Source organism: Leptosomus discolor, chromosome 7, assembly GCF_034619465.1.
Source record: "Leptosomus discolor isolate bLepDis1 chromosome 7, bLepDis1.hap2, whole genome shotgun sequence".
Classification (NCBI taxonomy): Eukaryota; Metazoa; Chordata; class Aves; order Leptosomiformes; family Leptosomidae; genus Leptosomus; species Leptosomus discolor.
The window spans coordinates 21,006,598-21,028,208 of record NC_141397.1 but is presented as its reverse complement, the minus strand read 5'-3'; the positions used below and the strand labels follow the sequence as shown (position 1 = coordinate 21,028,208).

At 36.4% G+C, this 21,611-nt stretch overlaps 1 protein-coding gene across 1 annotated transcript in view; it reads right to left on the bottom strand.

Moving 5' to 3' along the window:
• Positions 1–21,611, bottom strand: part of ATP2C1 (ATPase secretory pathway Ca2+ transporting 1) — a 64,240-nt gene that overhangs the window by 21,603 nt on the left and 21,026 nt on the right. Inside the window, exons 2-9 of the mRNA XM_086468115.1 lie at positions 9,785–9,895; positions 8,755–8,871; positions 8,104–8,193; positions 6,234–6,269; positions 5,210–5,271; positions 4,731–4,839; positions 1,983–2,138; positions 1,265–1,333 (exon numbers count right to left, since the gene is read on the bottom strand). Coding sequence (XP_086324241.1) covers positions 1,265–1,333; positions 1,983–2,138; positions 4,731–4,839; positions 5,210–5,271; positions 6,234–6,269; positions 8,104–8,193; positions 8,755–8,871; positions 9,785–9,895 — 750 coding nt within the window. The remainder of the gene's footprint in view (positions 1–1,264; positions 1,334–1,982; positions 2,139–4,730; positions 4,840–5,209; positions 5,272–6,233; positions 6,270–8,103; positions 8,194–8,754; positions 8,872–9,784; positions 9,896–21,611) is intronic.

Below are 21,611 nucleotides of genomic sequence, written 5' to 3'. Positions count from 1 at the left end.
CGACAATCTAGTGCAAAAAATCCACACACACTCCTCAAAAAAAAAAAACCAAAACAAACCACCCAAATTCAAACACCACCAAAAACCAGGAAAGTGGATTTTTACATTGGATGCCAGGAAGTCTGGAGTTTTTAATAGTAATACATGGTGGAGTACAGTATAAAGCATGGCAAAATAAGGAAGACAGGTTCATTGTAAAATCATCTTTGTTCAACAAATTATTAAGAAAGTGCCACTCAGAGAGCTGGTATCAAGTTTGATTCACTCTTACCTTCAAAATTTACTTTTAAAATGAGTTTACTGTAATATAAACATAAAAAATAACCCTACAACAGCAATACGTTGTTGGTGTAGAATGCTCACACAGGGCTCTTTCTTGGGTTGTTTTGCAGTTTTTTTCACTAATAATTACACTTGTTACGATACAAACTAAATACCATTGAACAGATGATCATATTTTCCTCACATGTGTATTAAAGTGGATTCCCCTTTGGTGAGTGTACAGCAGTACTCCCTTGAAAGGTGTACTAAGGCACCGCAGCTAACCACCTAAGGTTGGTGATGCACTCCTGGATGTTGCATTGAATGATCTGTTTTGGCAGATTTCAGAAATGTAAATATCTGGAAAAAAGAAATGCTGCCTATACCACGCCTGATCATGTCCTGACAGCTGGAGATAAGACTGACCCCTTATGATCCTACATTGGTCAGGTAGCCAGAGAAGCTAGAAAGCCCTAGATACACAAAGCACTGAATCCCCATGTGGATCAGTGTACTGCAATAAAGAAAAATCACTCTGGGAGTTTCATATACAGGAGTCAAAGGGAGCTTATAAAAGGATAAGATGGAGATCATGAAGCAGCAGGAGACACATGCATAACCCCGAAGGACACTGCTAATCAAGGCAAGACTCCTGTGCATGTAGCACACAAATCTGTCATACTAATCCTTTTTGCACAAATGTAGTTCGACTTGAAAAAACATGCACTTCCACAAATCGCAGTGAGATTTGTTCCACTAAACAGGTTCAGAATATTATTTTCACAGTTAATATTTTTAAGTCACCTACGGATATTTTCTTACACTGAACTGAATTACTACTATCACATTCAAGAGCTAATATTTGTTTCACTGAAAGAAAGAAAAATATTAGAAGCAATGTAATTAAGTTTAACTAAGTTCCCATGGAGTAAATTCAAAGTTTTAATGAATGAAATACACACTTACAAAATATATGTCTTTGCTTCTAAATACTCAATCTTACCTCTTCTGCTTGCATCATTTTGAAAACCTCCCCAAATTCAGAGTTTTCTCCTGTTCCAATAACTATTCCCTAAAAAGAAAAAAAAAGGCAAAACCAAAGCCAATTCAAATTTGAAGTTTAATGTTAGTGGTTGTTCTTGACAGCTCTGACTCAAATAGTGGGCAAAGGCCATTTAGTCTGCTACGATTTTTTTTTTTAGCTTTGTTTATAAAATTAATTCTTGGCACACGCAGGGAATATTTTTGCTAAAAAACATTTTGCCTCTGTAAAACAAATTGCTATTCTGTGCACTGCTGAAGTACTTAGTAACTACCAGTAACAAAACTCAAACAGGTAACACCCATCTAGCACTAGCCACAACTGTACTTCCAGTTACATATTTTCAAACATGTGAATGTAGTTCTAGAAACAAAAGGCCACATCGTAGACAGAGGAGTCTGCTCCCTATAAATTCAAGTTCCTCTGGCCCTAGATCAGTTTTCTTTTTGAACCGGTGTCTGAAAAAGCACCAGTGAGAAAAGCTCTGCAGTATATCACAGTAGCCTTCCGTATTTCCAGTAAAAACTATTTCTATTCCATTTTTATTGTTTCTGAAAACTCCAAACATATGTAGTCATTAAAGTACACTTCTTAATTGATAGGTGAACTTTAAAAATAAGAGCTGCCTTCAAATAGTTGAAACATGGAAAATACTCTTCCCTGTTAATAACGATTTTACCTTTGCTTTTCCACATCTGACCAATGTTCCCATGAAAGCAATATTGCTCCTAGAAGTAAGGTCTCCATTGGTTGCTGCTGGCTGAGGAGCTGTAGATTTAGAGCAAGGAGCCGTCTCACCTGTGAGACTGGATTCATCAACAGAAAGGTCCACAGCCTTTGAAAACAAAATAGGTAAAAAGTATGACAATCTTTTGTAACTAGTTGGAAATGTTAATAGAAGTTTCCCAATTTTGACCATTAAAAATACATCCAATTTATTCATATGGTAAGGCCATATTTTAAGGATCAACAAAGCAACAAGCACTCCTACAGAATATTGCAGAGATGCAACAAGCTCTCACTTCGAAGGAAGTCAAAGCTTACTCATAATTTTATGTTCATGATTGTTATTCCATAACATTCAAGAGGTTGCAATTGTGATGCAATCTGTCACCAAACAAAATGATTAACTGGGAATGCAAGTGCACGCGCATATTATCCTCTCAACTCTTCCTCTGTCCACTTCCTCCTATCACAGTCCATTAAGAACTCACTAACAAGAATCATATTTCATACAGAGTTTTTTGTTCACAAATTCTCTACAGGAAAAATGCTATTCAGGCAACAGTCACATCCACTAGAGGAAGAGAAACCGCCTTCTTTTTTTTGGTTTAAGTTTTACTCTTGTAGTTTTTTGGTAGCATGTGGGGGCAGTTTGAGAAGGAAAAGCTAAAAATGAATTATTCTGTATTAATCAGCTGACAGACGAAGAAAATAAAATGTGTTCTATAAATACAATCCAAACCAAAAAATAACTTCTCAAAATGTAGAATTAAGAGAAAAAGTCTTTTTCCAATGACACCAATTTGTACATCTTAATGTATTGATGTTAATGGGTCTTGAACAGAGCCAAAGCCCAAATCACAAAATTCTACTCGCAAAATTTAATTAAAATAATTGTGCATTATTAAAAAGCATAAAGTCACTATTGGTGACGGTATCACTAAATTTCAAGAGAACCTTCTTAAGAAAAACAGCATCAAAGGATGCGTAACAAAACTCAATTGCCAAAACTCTTTGAAAGGATATCACTTACAAGGAGCAAGCAAGAATCAGTTACATTACACTCTGTACCACCACACTATAGCAGATCACTCAGAGGTTCAGGTTGAGTGCTTTTTAGTGTTTTGCTTTGGCTTTTTTAAGTGGCATGTTAATTCTGATGCACTCCAGTTCTGGCTGGACAACAAAATGAACACGGGCTGCTAGATCAAAAATAATTTAGTCAATGTTAAAAGAGGATAGTACCTTTACTAAAGTGCTTTCTGATCAGTCAAATCCCTCTAATTCCTGCTATTATCTCAAAAAGTTACCAGTGCAGTACTCACTTTTAAAAGATGGATGCTGTATCAATAAAGGAAAATGGACATTTGTCAAAAACTGCAATTAATCTTTCAATCAAAGCTATAAAGAATTAACTCCAGAAAGTTCTATAGTAACTTTGTATTTGTGATGTATTCCTCAGCTCCAAACTGAAACAGGATGAAGATGCCACTTTGCTACTGTTCATATTTAGCCATGAGCTCTAAAACATTTCTCATCACTACCAAAAGGAATTGTGTTTGAAGCCTACACTGTTATAGGTGTGTTAGTTCTTGATGCAATATTCTGGCTTTAGATAAGATTACCATAAAACTTGATGGACCACTCATTATCACCCAGAAAACATGGGGCAGAAAAGGTCTTCAAACATATTTTGGAAAACAAGATTGCACATACAAGATTAAACCAGTGAAGAAACTTCTCACATATATGAAAGGCTTCAGAAAGTAAATAGTGCCTAATTACCATTTCTACAATTTTCTAGGACAGTATCAACCAGAATATTTAGAAGAGATCTAGTTCTTTCTCTGAAAAGATGATCTCCATATTTACTTTTTTTTTTTTTAAATCCACGACCCCGTAACAATGTCCAGTAGAGACAAGATGAAAATAAGATGACATGCTCTTACTTTCAAATGATCTGCAAAAGCAGTTGAGATAAGGATGGCACAAACTTTCATCTGGTATAGAGTTACAGACAGCTGAGGAACATCTAATTCTGTTTCTACTTTCCTTTGTAACAGGCCCAAGCATGCTGCTATCATAGCATGCTACAATCTTATGAGCAAGAAAGTAGTGCTCCTGCAACAGCAGTTTCCTAGCAATGCAAAGACTATACAATTGCTGAAGGAAGGAGAAAGTGTTTGTGGTGACAACAAAGAAACCCACTCAAGTACTAGCTACACTACAGGGGCTAACAACAGATGATCCAGACAAATTTCTCAAGAGCCCCATAAATTTGTCTCAGAAACTAGCCTACACCCTACCGATTACTGCAAATAAAGGCTCAAAAACACCTGCCAAAATGTTGTCATTCAGACTGAAAACAATCATTTTACATCATACTCAACATTGAGGAAAAAGTACTCAACTAAAATTTTCAAGAATGTATTACTACATAAAATTGGAAAATTCTTGCCTCTCAATATTGTCCTACAATAACAAACTATAAATATTGTTAGGAATGTACTGTTGCATTTGGAAAGTAATTATTTCAGAATTTCTATCAAAATAGTTGTGAATTCCAAACAATAACACTTATTGCACTTCGGTATTCAGTGACTATCTTCTCTTCCCCTCTGTCCCACAAGAAGAAAAGTTATTAAATATTAAAGCAATATTAAAGCAATATTAGGTATATATTAAAGCAATATTAGGTATATACCTCAAATAATCGTAGGTCAGCCGGGACTCTGTCTCCAACTGACAGGCAGACTGTATCACCTGGGACTAAATCTCTTGCAAGCGTGTGTTCCACTCTACCTTCTCGTACACTGGAGGTAAAAACATGAAGAGCAATAAGAATGTCTTCTCTGGCATTTTGCCTGAGAAAAGCATTCACACTGTTCACTGTGCATTGCAATGTTACTGGTTTCAGCAAAATATTATTTCTAATTTGCTGATTGTTTCTTAGAAGTTACACATCAGTATCATCATCTGAAGGGTTCACAAGGGCAACAACATGGAGTACTTTTTTTACGCTCACAAAACAATCTTTAAAATGAGTAAAAGCAAGCATGTTTTACATCAGCGAAAGAGCTTGATAGAAAGGAGGTAAGTTCAGTAAAATCTTTTTTATTTACTCATTTCAGATTAAACTTAACATGACTTAATTTATGACTGAAAGGACAGACAATTACATACCAATGGCATTCTGGAGGCACAAGTTTACTAAGCTCTTCAAGAGATTTTTCTGATCTGTACTCCTGCAGGGACATTTAAAAAAAATAAAGTAAGATAACAGGCAAAATTTAAATGGTAAGATACATCCACATCTACTGAAATTTATCTTATTAGTAAAGTTGTATTAAAGTAATATTCCAAACAATCAGACAAGAGATGCCCTTTAACAGTTCCATATTAGATACTTTAAAAAGCAAATATGCTCCAAATACCTAAAAAATTACAGATTTGCCTACGTGCATTTCTTCTGAAACAATAGCAGAGGTCCTTTGCATTTTCCTTCAATATCTTTAGGTCTTTGTAATACTTGCAGTAATGCTTCTAAACTCAAGGACCAGACATCTGTAGTTTTATATTTATATTATATATATTTATACAGTTTATAATGTTTATATTATTTATATATGTTCATATAGTTCTATAGCTTAACAAGTTAGTACTTAAAATACTGTGTTCATGCTCATAGCCCCTGGAGAACTAAGATAACACAACTCATCTCTAACTCAATACACAGATTACAGAATTAAGGTAAACAAAGATAAAATACAAACACAAAGCAGTTTTGGTTCAGGTACACACTGAGTAAAGCTGTGTATTTACAGAATGAAAACAGCTTCTTTATGACTTAAGATTCCTTAATGACAATTTCTTTTTTTTTTATTTTTATACAAAATTGAAGCCAGAGGTATATTTTCAAAATCTATTTTATATGAAGCTAAATATTTAAGTACTTCTACACTGTTTATTCTGAGTGCTTCTTTACAAGTACTCTTTTATGGCCGAGTATAACACCAACAACGATGCATAAATGTCAATGTAGTTAAAGCAGGACAAATCATGCACTTTAGAAAAGGCAATAGACTTGGATGAAAGCACAGAGCTCTTTACTCAACCATTCACAGCACAATGCACCAAGACAACTACTTCAGTCCTACAAACAGAAGTTTACATAAAAGCAATAATCTTATTTAAACAGCTGTCTCACCTGAACGAAGGCAACTGTAACAACTATGAGTATTGCCTACAAGAAAACAAAAGCAGGTGAGATAAAACAATTCATTAAGCCTTTAAAGTACACACAGCAACTATTAAAAAATAGCCAAGATATTACAATTTTGCAAGAGAAAAACTCTCTTGAAGAACTCTTAACTAAATCAAGGATAAATCCAGTAAGCCTGCTTTGTTTGTGATACTAACATCAGCCTCACCAACCGAATATTAGGAAATAATGTTATATATTCCACCTTTCCCTAGAGTATTTCCACTGCAGCTACAGACAGGGTTTCTTTGGAGACAATATTATCTTCTACAGTTCATGCTACCCGGCACAGCTCTGCACTCCTAACCTCACATCAGTGTCTCAGCTTGTGTTTATGTGCAACGGCTTGCATCAAGAAGCCAATATCCTTCAAACGCAAAAAGGTATGTAATTTTTATTTTATTTCTTTAATCTTCATCAGTTCCCAGTCCAGATCAAAAAGTTTTACAATACACTTGTACCAGCAGAGCTAAAAATATGGCAAAAGCTGCTCAAGTCAGCATTGCCACCAAAAGAAATAAGTCATTGATCTTCAGCAGCAAATTAGTTTTGTTGCTAGGGCTCTGAGCACAAATATACAGTCAGATAAAAACTGCATTATCATCTGGAAAAGAAGCAAAACAAATATTCACTAGGTGATAAAGGGGGCATCAATAACAAGAAGACTAAATGGTAGGTTCATCAGAACTTAGACAAAAAACACAATTGATGAACTGTAACTCACCCACACTTCTCCATATTTTAAGACACCTCTACCAAAGTTCACAAGGCTGTTAAAGATTCTTTCTCAGGTTCTAGCATAGAATGCAGAAATTACTGCTCCCTTACACTAACTGCCCTGTTCTTTTCTCACTGCCTTGTTCAAGGGGGTTAGGAAATAGACTTAAGGGCACTAACCAAGGAAAAAATATGTAATAATTCAACTGTCAGCCACAATAATCAGACACATAATACAATAATTTACCCAAATCCAACTTCAGAATACAACAGACCATTCCAAACTAACACTATACTCAAATTCAAAATTGCATGTTTTTCTTAAAGAAGCCACACAGTTTATCTTCCAAAGAAAACTATTCTTCCTAAAGAATTTGAGAGGTTAGGAGCAAACCTCCAGTTACCTTAACTATAGAAGCAAAACTCAACATAAAGTGCATGGATGTCAGCCAAGACAAATAACAGCTAGAACTTCCCTCTGATCATATAGAAATCTCAATTCATTTATCACCTATCACCCCAAAAAGGTCAAAGGGATTATATTTTTCTTTTGTGTCATTTGCAATGATGAATGTTTAGCAGTACTATATTTGGCTCACCAGTTTAGCACTCTATTTAACTGCAAACTTCTAATAAAATTCATTATTTCAGCTTCTGCTATTTTTGGAGAGTTCAGGTTACATTTCTTTTTAATGTTTTAAAAGATTACATCTTTCAAGTAAGTTCACTGAAGGCTTATGTTGGTTTCAAGTTGAAGTTAAAGCATAATTTGAGATAAAAATTACATAGAAGACACCTAAAACTTCTCCTCTGAACAAACGCCTGAAGACAGGCATTTCAACCAATGAAAGAGTAAAAATGCAAGATACAGCCAGGTAATTAGTCATTGATGTATTTTGCTATGCACTACTGCTATCAGTCAAGAAAAGAAAACAAAATCCAGTCACAAGCTAAACAGATTCGATGACAACACACAAATCAAATTCATTAATTGGAAGCAAGCGATCCCAGCGCATACTGGCATTTGTATAGTGGTGAAAGTACACGTGGTCACACATTCTGAAGTAGTCCCAACGAAGATAAAATTTTAGTTTCTTACCACAGTGATACTGACAGCATCATCAAACTGATGCATTAAAACACTGATGACTGCAGATGCCAGGAGAAGCATAATAAGGGGATTTTTAAACTGAAATGAAACAGAACTGTAATTCAGCAATACTCTTGACAGAAATATCATTTCTTCTACCCCTCAAAGCACATCTGATCAATTTTTGAAACATATTATTCTGTACTTAAAATATTTCTGACCTACCAGTAGAAAGAAAATCTGACTCTGTACAGTTCAGATGTTTATGTGAGGGTTCTTTTAAATATTAAAGACCTCAACTAGATCATATTCAATACGTAACAGGAAAAAACTGTTTCTTACATTTCTCAATTCACAGTTTTAGGACAAAAAGAATAGTCTCCTACATTTGTTTATACTGTAGTAGGCTAGTTATGAATGGTACCCTTTGGCTAGTTACGAGCACATATTCAAGAACAAATCACGTAATTAGAACTCTGGCATGTACCTAAAGAAAAGCTTTTTCAACAGGTAAATTAGATATTAATTATAAAAATTGCAATTTCCTATTCTACTAGAGTTTCCCCACTTTTATCAGAATATGTTCATGCATGCGAAAGCTAATAATAAAGAGCAAAACTACCAACAAATATTAAAAGCAGAAAGGATTAAAATCTTAACCTGGGAAATATATTTTTTCCACAGCGGTTCATCTTCACTAATATCAAATTCATTCCATCCATGGAATGCCCGTCTATGACAAACTTCACAGTTTTTTAAGCCATTCTGGAGATTGGCCTATTAAAATAGGTGAAGAATAACACAGTCAGCAATTACATTGATAAGCCAGACTTCAAAATAAATTCCAATACCAAATATAGCCTTAGATTACACAAATTTGTCCAACATCAGAAAGTCAAGCTTGGTACTAATCTGTATATAACAATAAAAGCTAACTAACTACTATTTAAAAACTCAATTTGTCAGTACTTAAGAGATTCAACAAAAATTCATGGAACTACTACAGAAGCAGATGCTGTTTCACATCTCTAAATGACTGGTGATCTTCCCTGCAGAAAACTCTTCCAACAAGCTGAACTGTGGGCATAGTTCAGACTCTTGATGATTATGTCAGGAGTTCAGTTACTCAGCCAAAGGACAGCAATAGCTTCAAAGTCATGAGTTGCCAGTGATCAACATTTATCATGGTGTACTCCTTAAGCAGTACAGAAAACGAAAAAAAAAAAAAAAAAAAAGACCATCTATCATAAAAATTAACCCTAATTCAATGCTTCATAAATCTGTCAATGGATAGCTTTCTCAATTCTGTTCCTCTACCTAAAATGGAGGCTACCAAAATAAATTAAGGACATTAAGGATTCCCTCGAGAAATGGAAGCAATAGCTATGACAAATAGGACAGAATTTTATTAGAAGATTGACTCTAGGTTTTTTATTAACAAAAAACAATCTTCAAAGCATACAGAAATACAAACATTTTCACGTGGAATCTCATCCCCCATCCAAATATCTTTTTTTTTTTTAAACATTAGAGATTAGAGCATTTCAAGTAACAATTTAAAAATCAACATGTTTTTAGAAGTAGACAACAGCTAATATCAAGCTGCATGATAACGCATAGACTTCCAATGACAAGATCTGTCCTTAAGAAATAACATCAGCGCATTCTTAACACACGCAAAATCCCTTACTTGCAGAATGCTTGCTACTTCATCAACTGGCAATTCACTTGCTTTTTTTGAAGACAGTACAGGAATCATTGTCTCATTGTCACCATCAGGGATTTTTTGAAGACGTGCAACCTAAGGAACAAAACCAAAGTCTGAAGGGAAGGAGAGCAGTAAATTTAAATTTCAAACAACATATACCAGAGCAACACAGTACTAATGCCATTAAAAAGTAGTTTTCTATAACGATTGCACTTAAAAAAAAAATAAATCTACACTTCAGCTTATTTTCATGCAGTACCACCTGTAATAATAAAACACTGGACATGCAACTGAGAAGACTGTCATCACTGAACGCATCATTAGATAAATAAGATCCTAACAGTTAAATATGTATTAATAATCCTTTAACTCATTGTCGATACCTGGTCAGAAAGTAATCACCCCAGATAAATTTCACTCCCTGCCCCTACTTTCTTGCTCATTAATGAAGGTCTAAGAAGGCGTATTTACATTTTCTTATACACAAAGAAAGGAGAAACAACATTAAGAAGTATCCAACAATAGCACAGATACAAGTGAAGTCGTAAAACCTGACTACAGTACAACAGCTTCAAGTCAATGCTATAAAAAGTAACGTTTTCCTGTAATTTTATGAAGTCAAAATTTTGTGAACTGCAGAACAGCGCAACAGCAACATCGATCACGCAGCTCAGTACTGTTCTGATATTTAATGAAGCTTCAGAATTTCTGAATTCCTGCTCATTAAATAAGAAGCTGGAGTCATACTCTTTCTTCCCCCTCACTATCTTACTGCATCCACAATTAATATCTCATCCATCGTGACACACACACATCACCCCCATTAACTGGAAGACACCTAACATGCAAACATGCACACCACAGAAATGTTTTTTCCATTATTCTTGCACAGAATTTGAACAGGTGGTTTTATGCTTTAAAAATTAGTTATTGCCTGTATAAATCTCCCTTATGGATGCTGAGACTTAAAATACAAGATAAATACTTCAAGATGGCAATACATGAAAAGATTCCAGCTTTTTTATGCCTTAAAAAAGGTACGACAATCTTAATTTTCTATACTACACACTGCTTGCCATGTACTCAGCTATGATAACCGAAATTAATTCAACTCTATTTGTTCTTCTAGCTGCTTACCTAAATAGACTCCACAAAGACTTCATCCCAAGAGCCCAAGGGAAAAATGAACAAAGGTGAAAGTGTTACAGTTGGAACTGACATGCTTTCGCTTTCAAGAGAAACCCTTGGAAACCCTCTACGCTCGCCAGGTCGTTCCTAGTGAAACAGTAAACCAACAGGGCTTGCTCCTACACTTAGTTCTAAGCAAGCAGGCCTAGAGACTAAGATGAGAGGCTGGGCAATACCACCCCACTGGGGTGTGGGTTTGAGCTCTTGGGCAGGGAGGATGTCAGACAAAATAACTGCACCTTAGCAATGCGTTTACTGTCCTCCAAAGAGGGGGAGCCCCTTGGGCCCCACTCAGCTTTCTGCAGTCTGAAGCCAGCAGGACGGAGCAGCTGGAGTGCAGCTCAGCATGGGCCAAGAATGGAAGCTCAGCTATGCTCTGCCATGCCTCCACTCCGGTTCCCATATTTCATTCCACTGAAAGAGCTTTGTTTTGTTCTTTACTATCCTTTTAATGATGCATTTATGCAAGGAACAGAATAAGAAAGTCTGTAGCCCAATTTTAGAGTATTACAAAATACGTGACTTAAATATACTTTAGTACTGGTTAGGTACTTTTTGAAACCGTAAGTACATACACTGATGTAAGTAGTCTTCAAAAACGATGGCAAATACACATTATTATACCCTACAAATGTATACATTTACAAAAATTATCTAGCAAGTTATTTCCAAATACCTTTACATGTTTCAAAGTAGAGAAGAAATTGAGTGAAAAAAATATTTCAGCCACGGTTCAACAAAATAACAGCTTGTTCTCTCTCAAGATTTCATGTATACTTAAAGTATTTTAAAACAACTATTACTTTCAACATCAGAAGAAAAATAAAATCATGACTATAATTCTTTTCCTAACATGGTGTCTTTTTACAAAGCCCTTAAACCAACAATGTTACATTATTCTGGACCAGAGGAACAAACATTTTCTCCAAAGTTTAAGGCTTCTCACAGAGCACAGCATCGTAAAACTCGCTCTACAAAACAGAACTATTATTAAAGCAACTTAAGCTGACCGCAATAGCAGCAGAATGGCAGGTATTTCAGTTAGGAAGAATACAGACATTGTGACCCTACATCTTACAAAATGCTCTTTGGTATATACAAGTTAATTTCCCTAAAACTGCATCATGGGAAGCAATGCATTATCATGACCACTCAGTCTTCCATGCAAACAGACAGCCTTTGGTTAAGTCTACCACTACTTTTACCAGCATCCATGAAGCACTTAATGCTCACAAGATTCAATCATTAGGAAGAAACAGTTTCATTCAAATTCTACAATCAAAAACACAACCAGTTACAGCTGCTAAGCCCACACATACAAATCAACATTAAGTTAAACCACTTCAATTCTCATGAAATTGCCATTGGAGATGATGAATTTTCATACTTTAAAGGGTTATACTTAATTTTCTTTGGATTTTAACCTTAGTTCTGTTTCAGTTCTCTTGGACCACACTTTTCAAAGCCAAACATTCACCCAGAATTTTGCCACAATCTCCCCTCTGATAAAACACCCTACGGATTACTAGTTCATGTTCTTTTCTTTAAAAAGTTTCCCATCCTAAGTACTAGCTTTTGATTTTTATTGAAAATAGATACCACATTCATGGTACTAGCTATCAAACACCAGTTTAGGGCTGAAAACCCATTAAGCCGAAGTGCTGTTTCAAAACAAATCCACAAACAAATAACTTTGACCAAGATGACTCCACATTCTCAACAAAAATGCTGAGCAACCAAGCTTCCCCAATAAGACCAACACAGAAATGAACTGATAGCCATTACAAATTTTAGTGCAGAGAAAAATCTTTTTCCCCCCCATATCAATTGACACTGCTGCTAAACACAAATAGCAATTCCAAGAAAGGATACATAACTGCTCATTTCCTTAATAGTATCAATTAGGACTTCAGAAAGTCTAATAACAAGCTTTTTAAGGGTATTTTAGTTAAATATCCTTAAACAGAAATGTTAAAGTACTCTCAGAGATCAGTCTTTTCCAAATAAGTTTTCATTAGCACAGAAGAATTGTGCTACAAATCCTATTTGGACAATCTTTTTGTGACAGATGCAAAAAGACATTTGAATGTGTGTTTCATTCATGTTATCTCCCACTTTTACAAAGAATACTGTACTGCACACAGTGGAAAACACAGATAAAATCCTGTACAGGATTAGAAAAATAAAGGCTCAGGAAGTCTTTTATAGCCAGCTCCTTTCTCTAGAGTGAAATTACATATTATAAGACAATTCTGTATGGATCCTCATCAAATGTCTCAAAGCCCTCTACAATCTGTGTAGATTAAACTACACTTGTAGTTCAGAAAAGAACAGTTTCAAATACTTAACACTTTGCCACCAACTAAATTCAATTGCTTAGTCAACGAGAAACTGATCACTCTTCCCTTCACCACTACCTTCCAAAATATAAAGTGGGTTACACCAACCGATTCAGGTCCAAAAAAAAAAAAAAAAAAAAATAGTTGGAAAAAGCACTTGCTATCTGCTGGAACACAATAACTATATTCAAGAAAATAATTTTGCCTTTACTATGCATTATTTCCACAAAGCAAGAGAAAGATACTTTGCTGCAAACCACGTTTGTATATGGGTAACTGGGCTGAGAAATTATACCAGCCCATACTGCTGTATCAGACAGGCAGCACGTACATGACCACTGACGCTTCTGGAGCTATGAATGCAGCTTCCCATTCCCCACTTGCAGCTAACTCTATCAAGGAACAAAGAAACAGGATGCTAACTAACAAAAGTAAACAGCTGCCTCAGGAAGGACTTTTCTTGGACCACTTCCAATGTACACACCACCATCTCTAGCCCAAGAAATATGCATCAATCATACAACCATGGAACTGTGACCAAAGTACATTTATCAAAATTACTACAAATTCATCTGGAAAACTTGCACTACCAGAAATTCAGAGTTCCCTTCTGTTTTCTCTAAAGAAAAGTCTAGCTAACAGTATGTGTTACTATTTCTTCGTCCTCATACACTACATGTCTGCCTACTCTCTTTCTACTATGACCAATACCAAGTACAACAACTTACCTCTACTGCTCTGTTTCTTAACTTAGCAGGAGGAGCCCATGATCAATCAGCAGGGCTCACTGACATTGAGATACTTTTACGATTATTTTTAAAGGGGAAATTTTAGCTCTGCTTGCTCACAGAATGCAAATGCCAGGACTTACATTCACTGACAGCAGACTTGAATTTAGAACACTCTCATAGAAAAATACTTTTAGACAAATTAGCGACCAAAACACTTTGGCTAATTAGCTAATATAAAGTTCTGTAAACGTTACAGGCAGTTACTCAACTGACCTACAAGTGGAAAACACAAAGGTGGTGTAGAAACAAAACTACAGAGAACAGTAAAAGTTAAAAAACCCAGAGGTTTACAACCCATGAAATTTAAGTTGAGGTAAAGAGAAATGCTGATTCTTTCTTTGAGAAGTTCCTTCAGAAACCAGAGAGACAGGAACGCATCTGGGTTTGAGCACTCTCAGAAATAACTGTGCACTCTACCACACAAGAAGTCTCACTGGCACACTGCAGGTTAGTAGAGCCAGTTCTCAGGAAACACTGTGGCACAACTGCAAATGGAAAAAGATGACTGGAAGCAATGACTCCGCATGCTTTACAGTATTTGCCTGTTAACCATACCTATCACTTTCTTCTGAATCTTCCAGTCCATCTGAAAGCTGATTAAGTCAGCCTAAATCTACCCCATTAGTCCCTGTAAAACTGATCCCCTTTCAAGCCAACTCAAGTACTACGAAGACCTTTCAACTTGTTTGTAGTGATCAACCTGTAAGACTATTATTGAACAAGCAGTTAGTGACCCACATCAGATATACATCTCTATCATGGATACCATGTGATTGCTACTGAATCATGCTGTGTCTAATCAATAGTAAAATTAATGAATGTACACATAATCAATGTGGAATTAATCAATGTGTGTTTAATCTTAAGTATATGTACAGTACAGTGTCTTTTCCACTTGAAATATTACACGCATCCGCTCATGAACTGCAGCTTTATTAATAAGGACATGAGAGAACGTTGTCCAAGGGACGCTTCAAACCCCACATTCCAGACCCAACTGCTAACAGAGACTGATGAATCTCTCCTGCGAGCAAAACCCCGCAAGAGCACTAGTTTATACAGACCAGACAAGACCTACAGTGTGCCATGCTCTGATCAGAGATTCATCCAAAGCCGTATCATCTCAGGATTTCCAGCATCAGAAAGGACATAAAATTTTATACCTTGCTATCACCTTTTCTGAGTTATTAACAGTGACCTGCCTTGCAAGTGTTTGTGCCTTTCTTATTGGGATCCCAAAGGAATCAGCACTTTCTCACCCTTATATTTTTTAGCTACCTTCAGCTACCTGTTGAACAACAGTGTTCAACAACATAACAGAAAGGTGTTTCACTGAATACAAAACAGAGGGGAAAACTTACAAGCTTCCCATTTCCTGAATTTTCTGTATGATCAAACTATACGTGATGTATACTAAAAGGTTTAGAAGGTTCAGATCCAACTAAGCATGTTGTTCTCCAGTTCCATACAATTTGAAGCCAGGATGGCAGGTATAGAGGGGTAATGGCAGACAGATCAACAACTGTAGACATCTGTACACAAGTCATGTAATAAAATACCAAGTGCTTACCTCTTCTGCACACTCTGGCATCCTTAAAGCCCACAGGGCCAGAGATCAACTAGATGTCAATGGGCACAGAAGCCCGAGTCTCCCTGTGTGCGCACATGGAATAGTTCCCGCTAGGCAAAGACTCTTGGTTCTGACAGGTATCTTTAAGGAAAAGACTCTACCCAGAATGGAAGTAATCCTCTTTTCTGTCAGTTACGTCAGATATGAAGCATCAGTGGAAAGTCTCCTAAGTCATTAGGACATGGTGGCTAGAGGTTTTGGAGATCTGGATCTTTAATCATCTTACTGTCCATCTTCAAACTCTCCATTTAAATAGGCCATTGCTCAGCATCACGCATGTGATCCCACAGAGTCACTTTCTAACAACCTTAAAAAGACCTACTTCACTATATGTTTCTGCCATCTTTGCCTCCCCCATTTGTCCAGAAGGCAAGGTGCTCCTACAAACTCTATACAGGTCCAAGCAACAGAACAGCAACCAAGTGATGACAAGACACAGCAAAAAGCCGAGCACAAAACAGAAAAAGCATTAGGCATGCTCAATAGTTACAGTAAGTCCAACTGCATGCCCAGAAGCAAACCCTGGATGCACAGCAGGATTCCAAAAGTGGAGGCCGGGTGAAGAAGAGCCCTCACAACATTCTGGAACAAGCAACAACCAACATGGTTGTGACTATGATGCAACTTCCTCCATGGAATTCCACCAGATTTTAACAAGAATTCTCAAAAAAATCTCAAAAGAAATTCAACAGTTATGCTAATAGAAGAAGCAGATGGAAGTATCTGAGTCTGGTGGATACAGATTTAATAAAATAAATAAAAATCAATGCAATCAAGTTCACAAACTATAAATGCAGACAAGCTACAAACTTACCTTGATTAAGTAAATTCCAATTTTTTTAGTGTCTTATTCTTGGCCTTCAAACTAATTTATCTATAATTCAATGATGTGTATAAAACTGGAAGTTATATTCAGGAAGGCTTCATCAACACAGACTGCACTGATGTAGTTGTGTGTACCTCATATGTGATTAAATCACAAAGACCAATTACCTTCTGTAATCTCAACTACCAACTTCTCTAATGAGCCCCCAAATCCTGTAAATTTAGATATGAAAAAACACTTAAATACTGTGACTGACCAATAAACCCCTATAACAGAAGGCTCAGAGGAGATGGACAAGGACAATGCACCCACAAAGCTCAGGAAATAATGCAGGGTGTGACTAACCACAGCTGTTACAAAAAGAGGCTAACTTTACCTCAACACAATGGTGACTGGAGGGTAGCCTCTGCTTTGGATAAACATCCATGCCAGTTGAGTGGATTAAGTGGTGGTGTAAGTGTTTCTCCCCAATTTCATCAAAAGAATGTGAATGTCTTGAGTTAGCCAGACCAGCTTGGGGGGATGGTATGTGGCTCAGTCCAACATAAGCATTGAACAATTGACAAAATTTCAGAGAGCAACAGGCTTGAGCTGGTTTCAACCCACATATTCCTTTCTGGCAACTGGGGATGCCCAGCGTCAATGGTGAGCATATTCTAGAGACTGGTAATGGGAATCACATTGGTATTGCGATTGAACTGTATATTGCAATTACTATATTTTGTTAAGCGTAATTTACAAAATATACTGAAAACATAGTGCAAGCGTGTCATTCTGCTAATCAGAAATCCCACATAACATCAAATATCTTCAAATACAGACATTCGATATTAAACACCACACCCTCCATATGTGGATTATCTAAAAGAACCTGGTCAGAGTATTACACTCCAATAAATACCTTTATGGGAAATAATACTGCTTTCTTAGAGCAACAAGTAAAGTGCCAACACTCATGCAAACAAACATCCATAACCAATTTGCAAAAAAAGAGTATTTTACTCACCAGTGCAAAGAGCTGTCCCTTCCCATCCCCAAAAGGTTGAAGTCTGCAGACTAATAAGCGACTTGTTTTCAACCAGGCACTGTTTGCTCAGGATAAGGAATACTTTTTGAAGGCTTTGAAGTTACTGTCTATCTTTATTTGAATGGACTCCTTTGGAAAAGCATGATGATTTCTCACTTCCAGGGAAACAGCTGCAGTAACCCCGTATTCTAATATTCAAAGAAATTTGTTCCTATGCAACAGTATTTTACTTTAAACATTTTACCAGGAGTCCCCACATCAAAGGAAGCGCACACAGAAAAGTTCTGTCTCTAAAAAAGCCAGAAGGAAAGAGAAACACTAATTTGCATTAATGAGTTCTCGTTGCAGAGTAATTTCTATCCTGGGAGGTCACACAGTTTCAGCCCCTTGCTATTGTGTATTATTTCATAAGACTTTAGAGAAAAAGGGCGATATTCAACCTGGCACAGACATCACCCACTAACCAAAGAAACAAATACCCAAATTATGAGAACCTGCTAAGCTGCCCCACAAGCCTGAAATGAAGTGCCCTGCATTTGAGTACTATTTCAGCAGCGCTTAGGACCTTCACTATGGCCATCGACCAGCAATAATGCAGAACTGTAGTCCTTGGTACACAACACTTACGCTTTTCTGACTAAGAGACAGAAATCTCAATACTGGCACCGACCGTTTTAAATCTCAAGGTTTGCCCAATCTTAAAAGTTGTAAAGTATTTAAGAAAGACGTCTGTCCCCAATCCCATCTACTTCAGGCAGTGTAATAAAGACTAAAATGCTCCATTTAACGTCCAACTTATTAACTCTACAGTAGTCTATAAAGCTCAAGAACTATTTCCAACTACTAAAATCACCTAGGTACTAAAATACCTTAAAAAAAAAAAACAAAACCAAACCAGAAAACCAACAAAATACTTCTCTGAGAAACACACCTCCACAACCTAAAATACGCCTTCCTCTTTCATGATGTTTCACCATGTCTTTAATTTAAAAATTAGAAAGGGAAGTGGGACACCTAGTTGGGCAATTTTCTGTAATTGTAGTACATTCCATGTGGTTATATTGCAAGTCCTGTGAATGACAACTGCCTGCTCTCTAGCTAGACAAAATATTTCACAAAAACATTGATACCTTAACCTGACTGCAGTGCTGTAGTGTAGGAGTAATGGCAACAAACATTGGCAACGAAACTCCCAACACCACCTTATCCTCCTTTATCTTATCTATGTAGTATACAGTCAAAACTTCAGAATGCCAAACATTCAAACTTCGTATTCAATTGCTACAAAAGATTTACCATTTAAAGCATCTCTGTATACTCTGGAGGACGTACCATGATGAATTTAAAGCCTAGTTGCTGAAAGCCTTGAAGTGGCATCGGAGTTATCAAGACTGCATTGAGAAACACATCAGACCAATCTGTATTTGGTTGGCCAAAATATTCAGCTTTGATTCTTTGTGCTCAAAAAACCTCCTTGAACACTGGAAAAGTCTGCTTGAAGATTTCATACATTTGTCACTACTTATTAATCAGAAGAACAAAAATATATAGAATCCTGAGCACACACAATGCTATTGCTTTCATCAAGGCACAGTTTATGTATAATAGCACTGGGTCAGTTCAGAAACTCATTACCCAAAGAGGAGAGCACCGATGGCCACATTTCACTTGACTCCAAATAGCATATGCCTCTGCTTCAATCCTGATTCGCATGAAGCCTTTGGGTCTAAATATCAGTTATTTATCTTGCCAGAGAGTTGCTAGCTTTCTAGAAGAGAACATTTAAGCTTAGAAACAAGATCATATGGCTCCTCTCCAATAATCTGCTTCTATCTCGTAACACTTTGAAGTGCTGCACTTCTCAAAATGAAGGACAGCACTTGAACAGCAAATGCTAATAAAGAATTTTAGCACCCTGTGATACACTACTAATGTATCCATGACATGTGCAGACTTTAGTTGCCATATAATTGTATTAAGCAAAAATACCAACAGAAATATTTCCTAAGTATTTGTTTTTTAAACTAATGAATGAAGCTCCAAGACCCAATCATTGATTATATCCTTGACAGCTATGCAGTTACTTCATGATGTGACAAAATAAAATTCTAATTAAAAAACCCTGAACTTACTGTTTATAACAGTTCTAAGGACCAAGCTAGTGTCAGTGCTAATTTAAATGCAAATATAATTCACTGCATTACTACTCTACTTCTTGTAATAAGCTTTAATTAGTATCAAGAAAGCAGCAACATTGTGTTCACCAAGATTTTGTGCATTTTGTACGCAGAAAAAAGTGCTGCAGAAAATTTAGGACTTAAAAATATTTTTAAAGCCTTTGTAAAAGATTCTGTAGGCTGCATCTCCTAACCCATTATCCATTTTATCTCTTCTAATTGTTTAGAGTAGAATGTTTACAAAACAAGTAACTAGAAACAGATGCTTGTCCCAAATATATACCTCAATTATTGTTTTTCCTTCTCTTCTGTGTTATAACTTTATCATTCCTTCTAGTTTCTACCAAAGACATTGCAAATGACAGTTTTATCACCCAGTGTCAATTAGGTGTCACCTGAACTCCTTCACCAACCCAAAAGCAGGTCTCAACTAAAATCTGCTTAGTAACTTATTCCACTCTTGCAAAATTCCACCGTTGTCTATGGGTGAATTTATATTGAACAGAAGCTAGGATTACATAAAGAACTGAGTCAAACTAATGGTCTGCTTATGCTAAAAGGAGGTCTTGCTCCTTTGTTCCTCACTGTGTTCACCATTAACTGGACACTTCATGAGCCCATTCAACTTACTAATTCAACAGAAAGCTGCCCAACACGGGGCAAGGGGAAAGAAGGGCTGGGTTAACCTTCTGCCAAGCTTGCAAGCCAGACAAATTCAACCACCATGACAGCCAACACAACACATACAGCAGGAACACAGCTGAAAGTAGGATCTTCATCAGTAACGAGACCATTTCGTTCAGTTTTACAGAAGAGCATCCCAAGATCACCACATACTTGCCACTCTTCGCCAAAAAAGCAAGCAGAAGTGTTTCTCTTTTGTTAAATTAATTACTCAGAACTGTCTGCATTATCCTTACACCACTGTTTTTCCTGACTCACTAAGAAGAGATTATGCCATAGACTCTCCACATAAAAGAGTTACAAAGCTAGAAAAATAACTAAACATACAATCTGCAATGTGTGAACTCAAGCAGACTCCATGTTAAACCACTTCTAGATTATTATAGATTAACTTTCCTGGTTTATCTGCAACAAGAAAAAAAAAAAGGAAAGGGTAAAACTATCTAATGCTCCATCAATGAGTCAAACAACAGATTAAAAGTTGACACTGACTTTTCAATTAAAAAGGAAATCTACATTTCTAATGTAAGACAAGTGCTATGTTAACTTAGCAGTTACTTAAATTATCAAAGCACTGTTAAAAAATAGGGGTCTTTAGTGAACACTCTCCAGTTTTTTAAAAAAAAAAAAATTTAAAGTTCTCTTTTCTCACCTTATCCTCTAAGTTAGACAGAAGATGTGTGACTTTTTGCCAACACAACTGTGAAGTATTGGATTCTAATTTTCTGCAAGCTGCAGATGGTAAGAAACAGTAATCAATGAATATAAAAATTCTTGTTTCACCTATTAGTTTATTAAGAAATCATCTACATGTCAAAAGGAGCGTGAACTGCTCTGATAACACCAAGTCCATTTCAGAATTTCTAACATTTTCCATCACAAATTTCATTCTGATTATTTTCGATATTACTCTCGTAAACAACTGATGATGCCACTCCGGAACAATTTAAATTGTTTTCAAGTCACTGCTGCCGCAGGCATCCCTTCCCCCTCTGTTGTCAGTTGCATGTACCCACACTCCACCCCTTTGTCAGTATTTACAGCTGCCTAATCCATGATGAACTACTCCAGGGTGCTAACTCACTGCCCACAAAACCCCAAATCTATTCACTGATCTTCAATCTGTTAGTTTAGTAACTAAACCCAA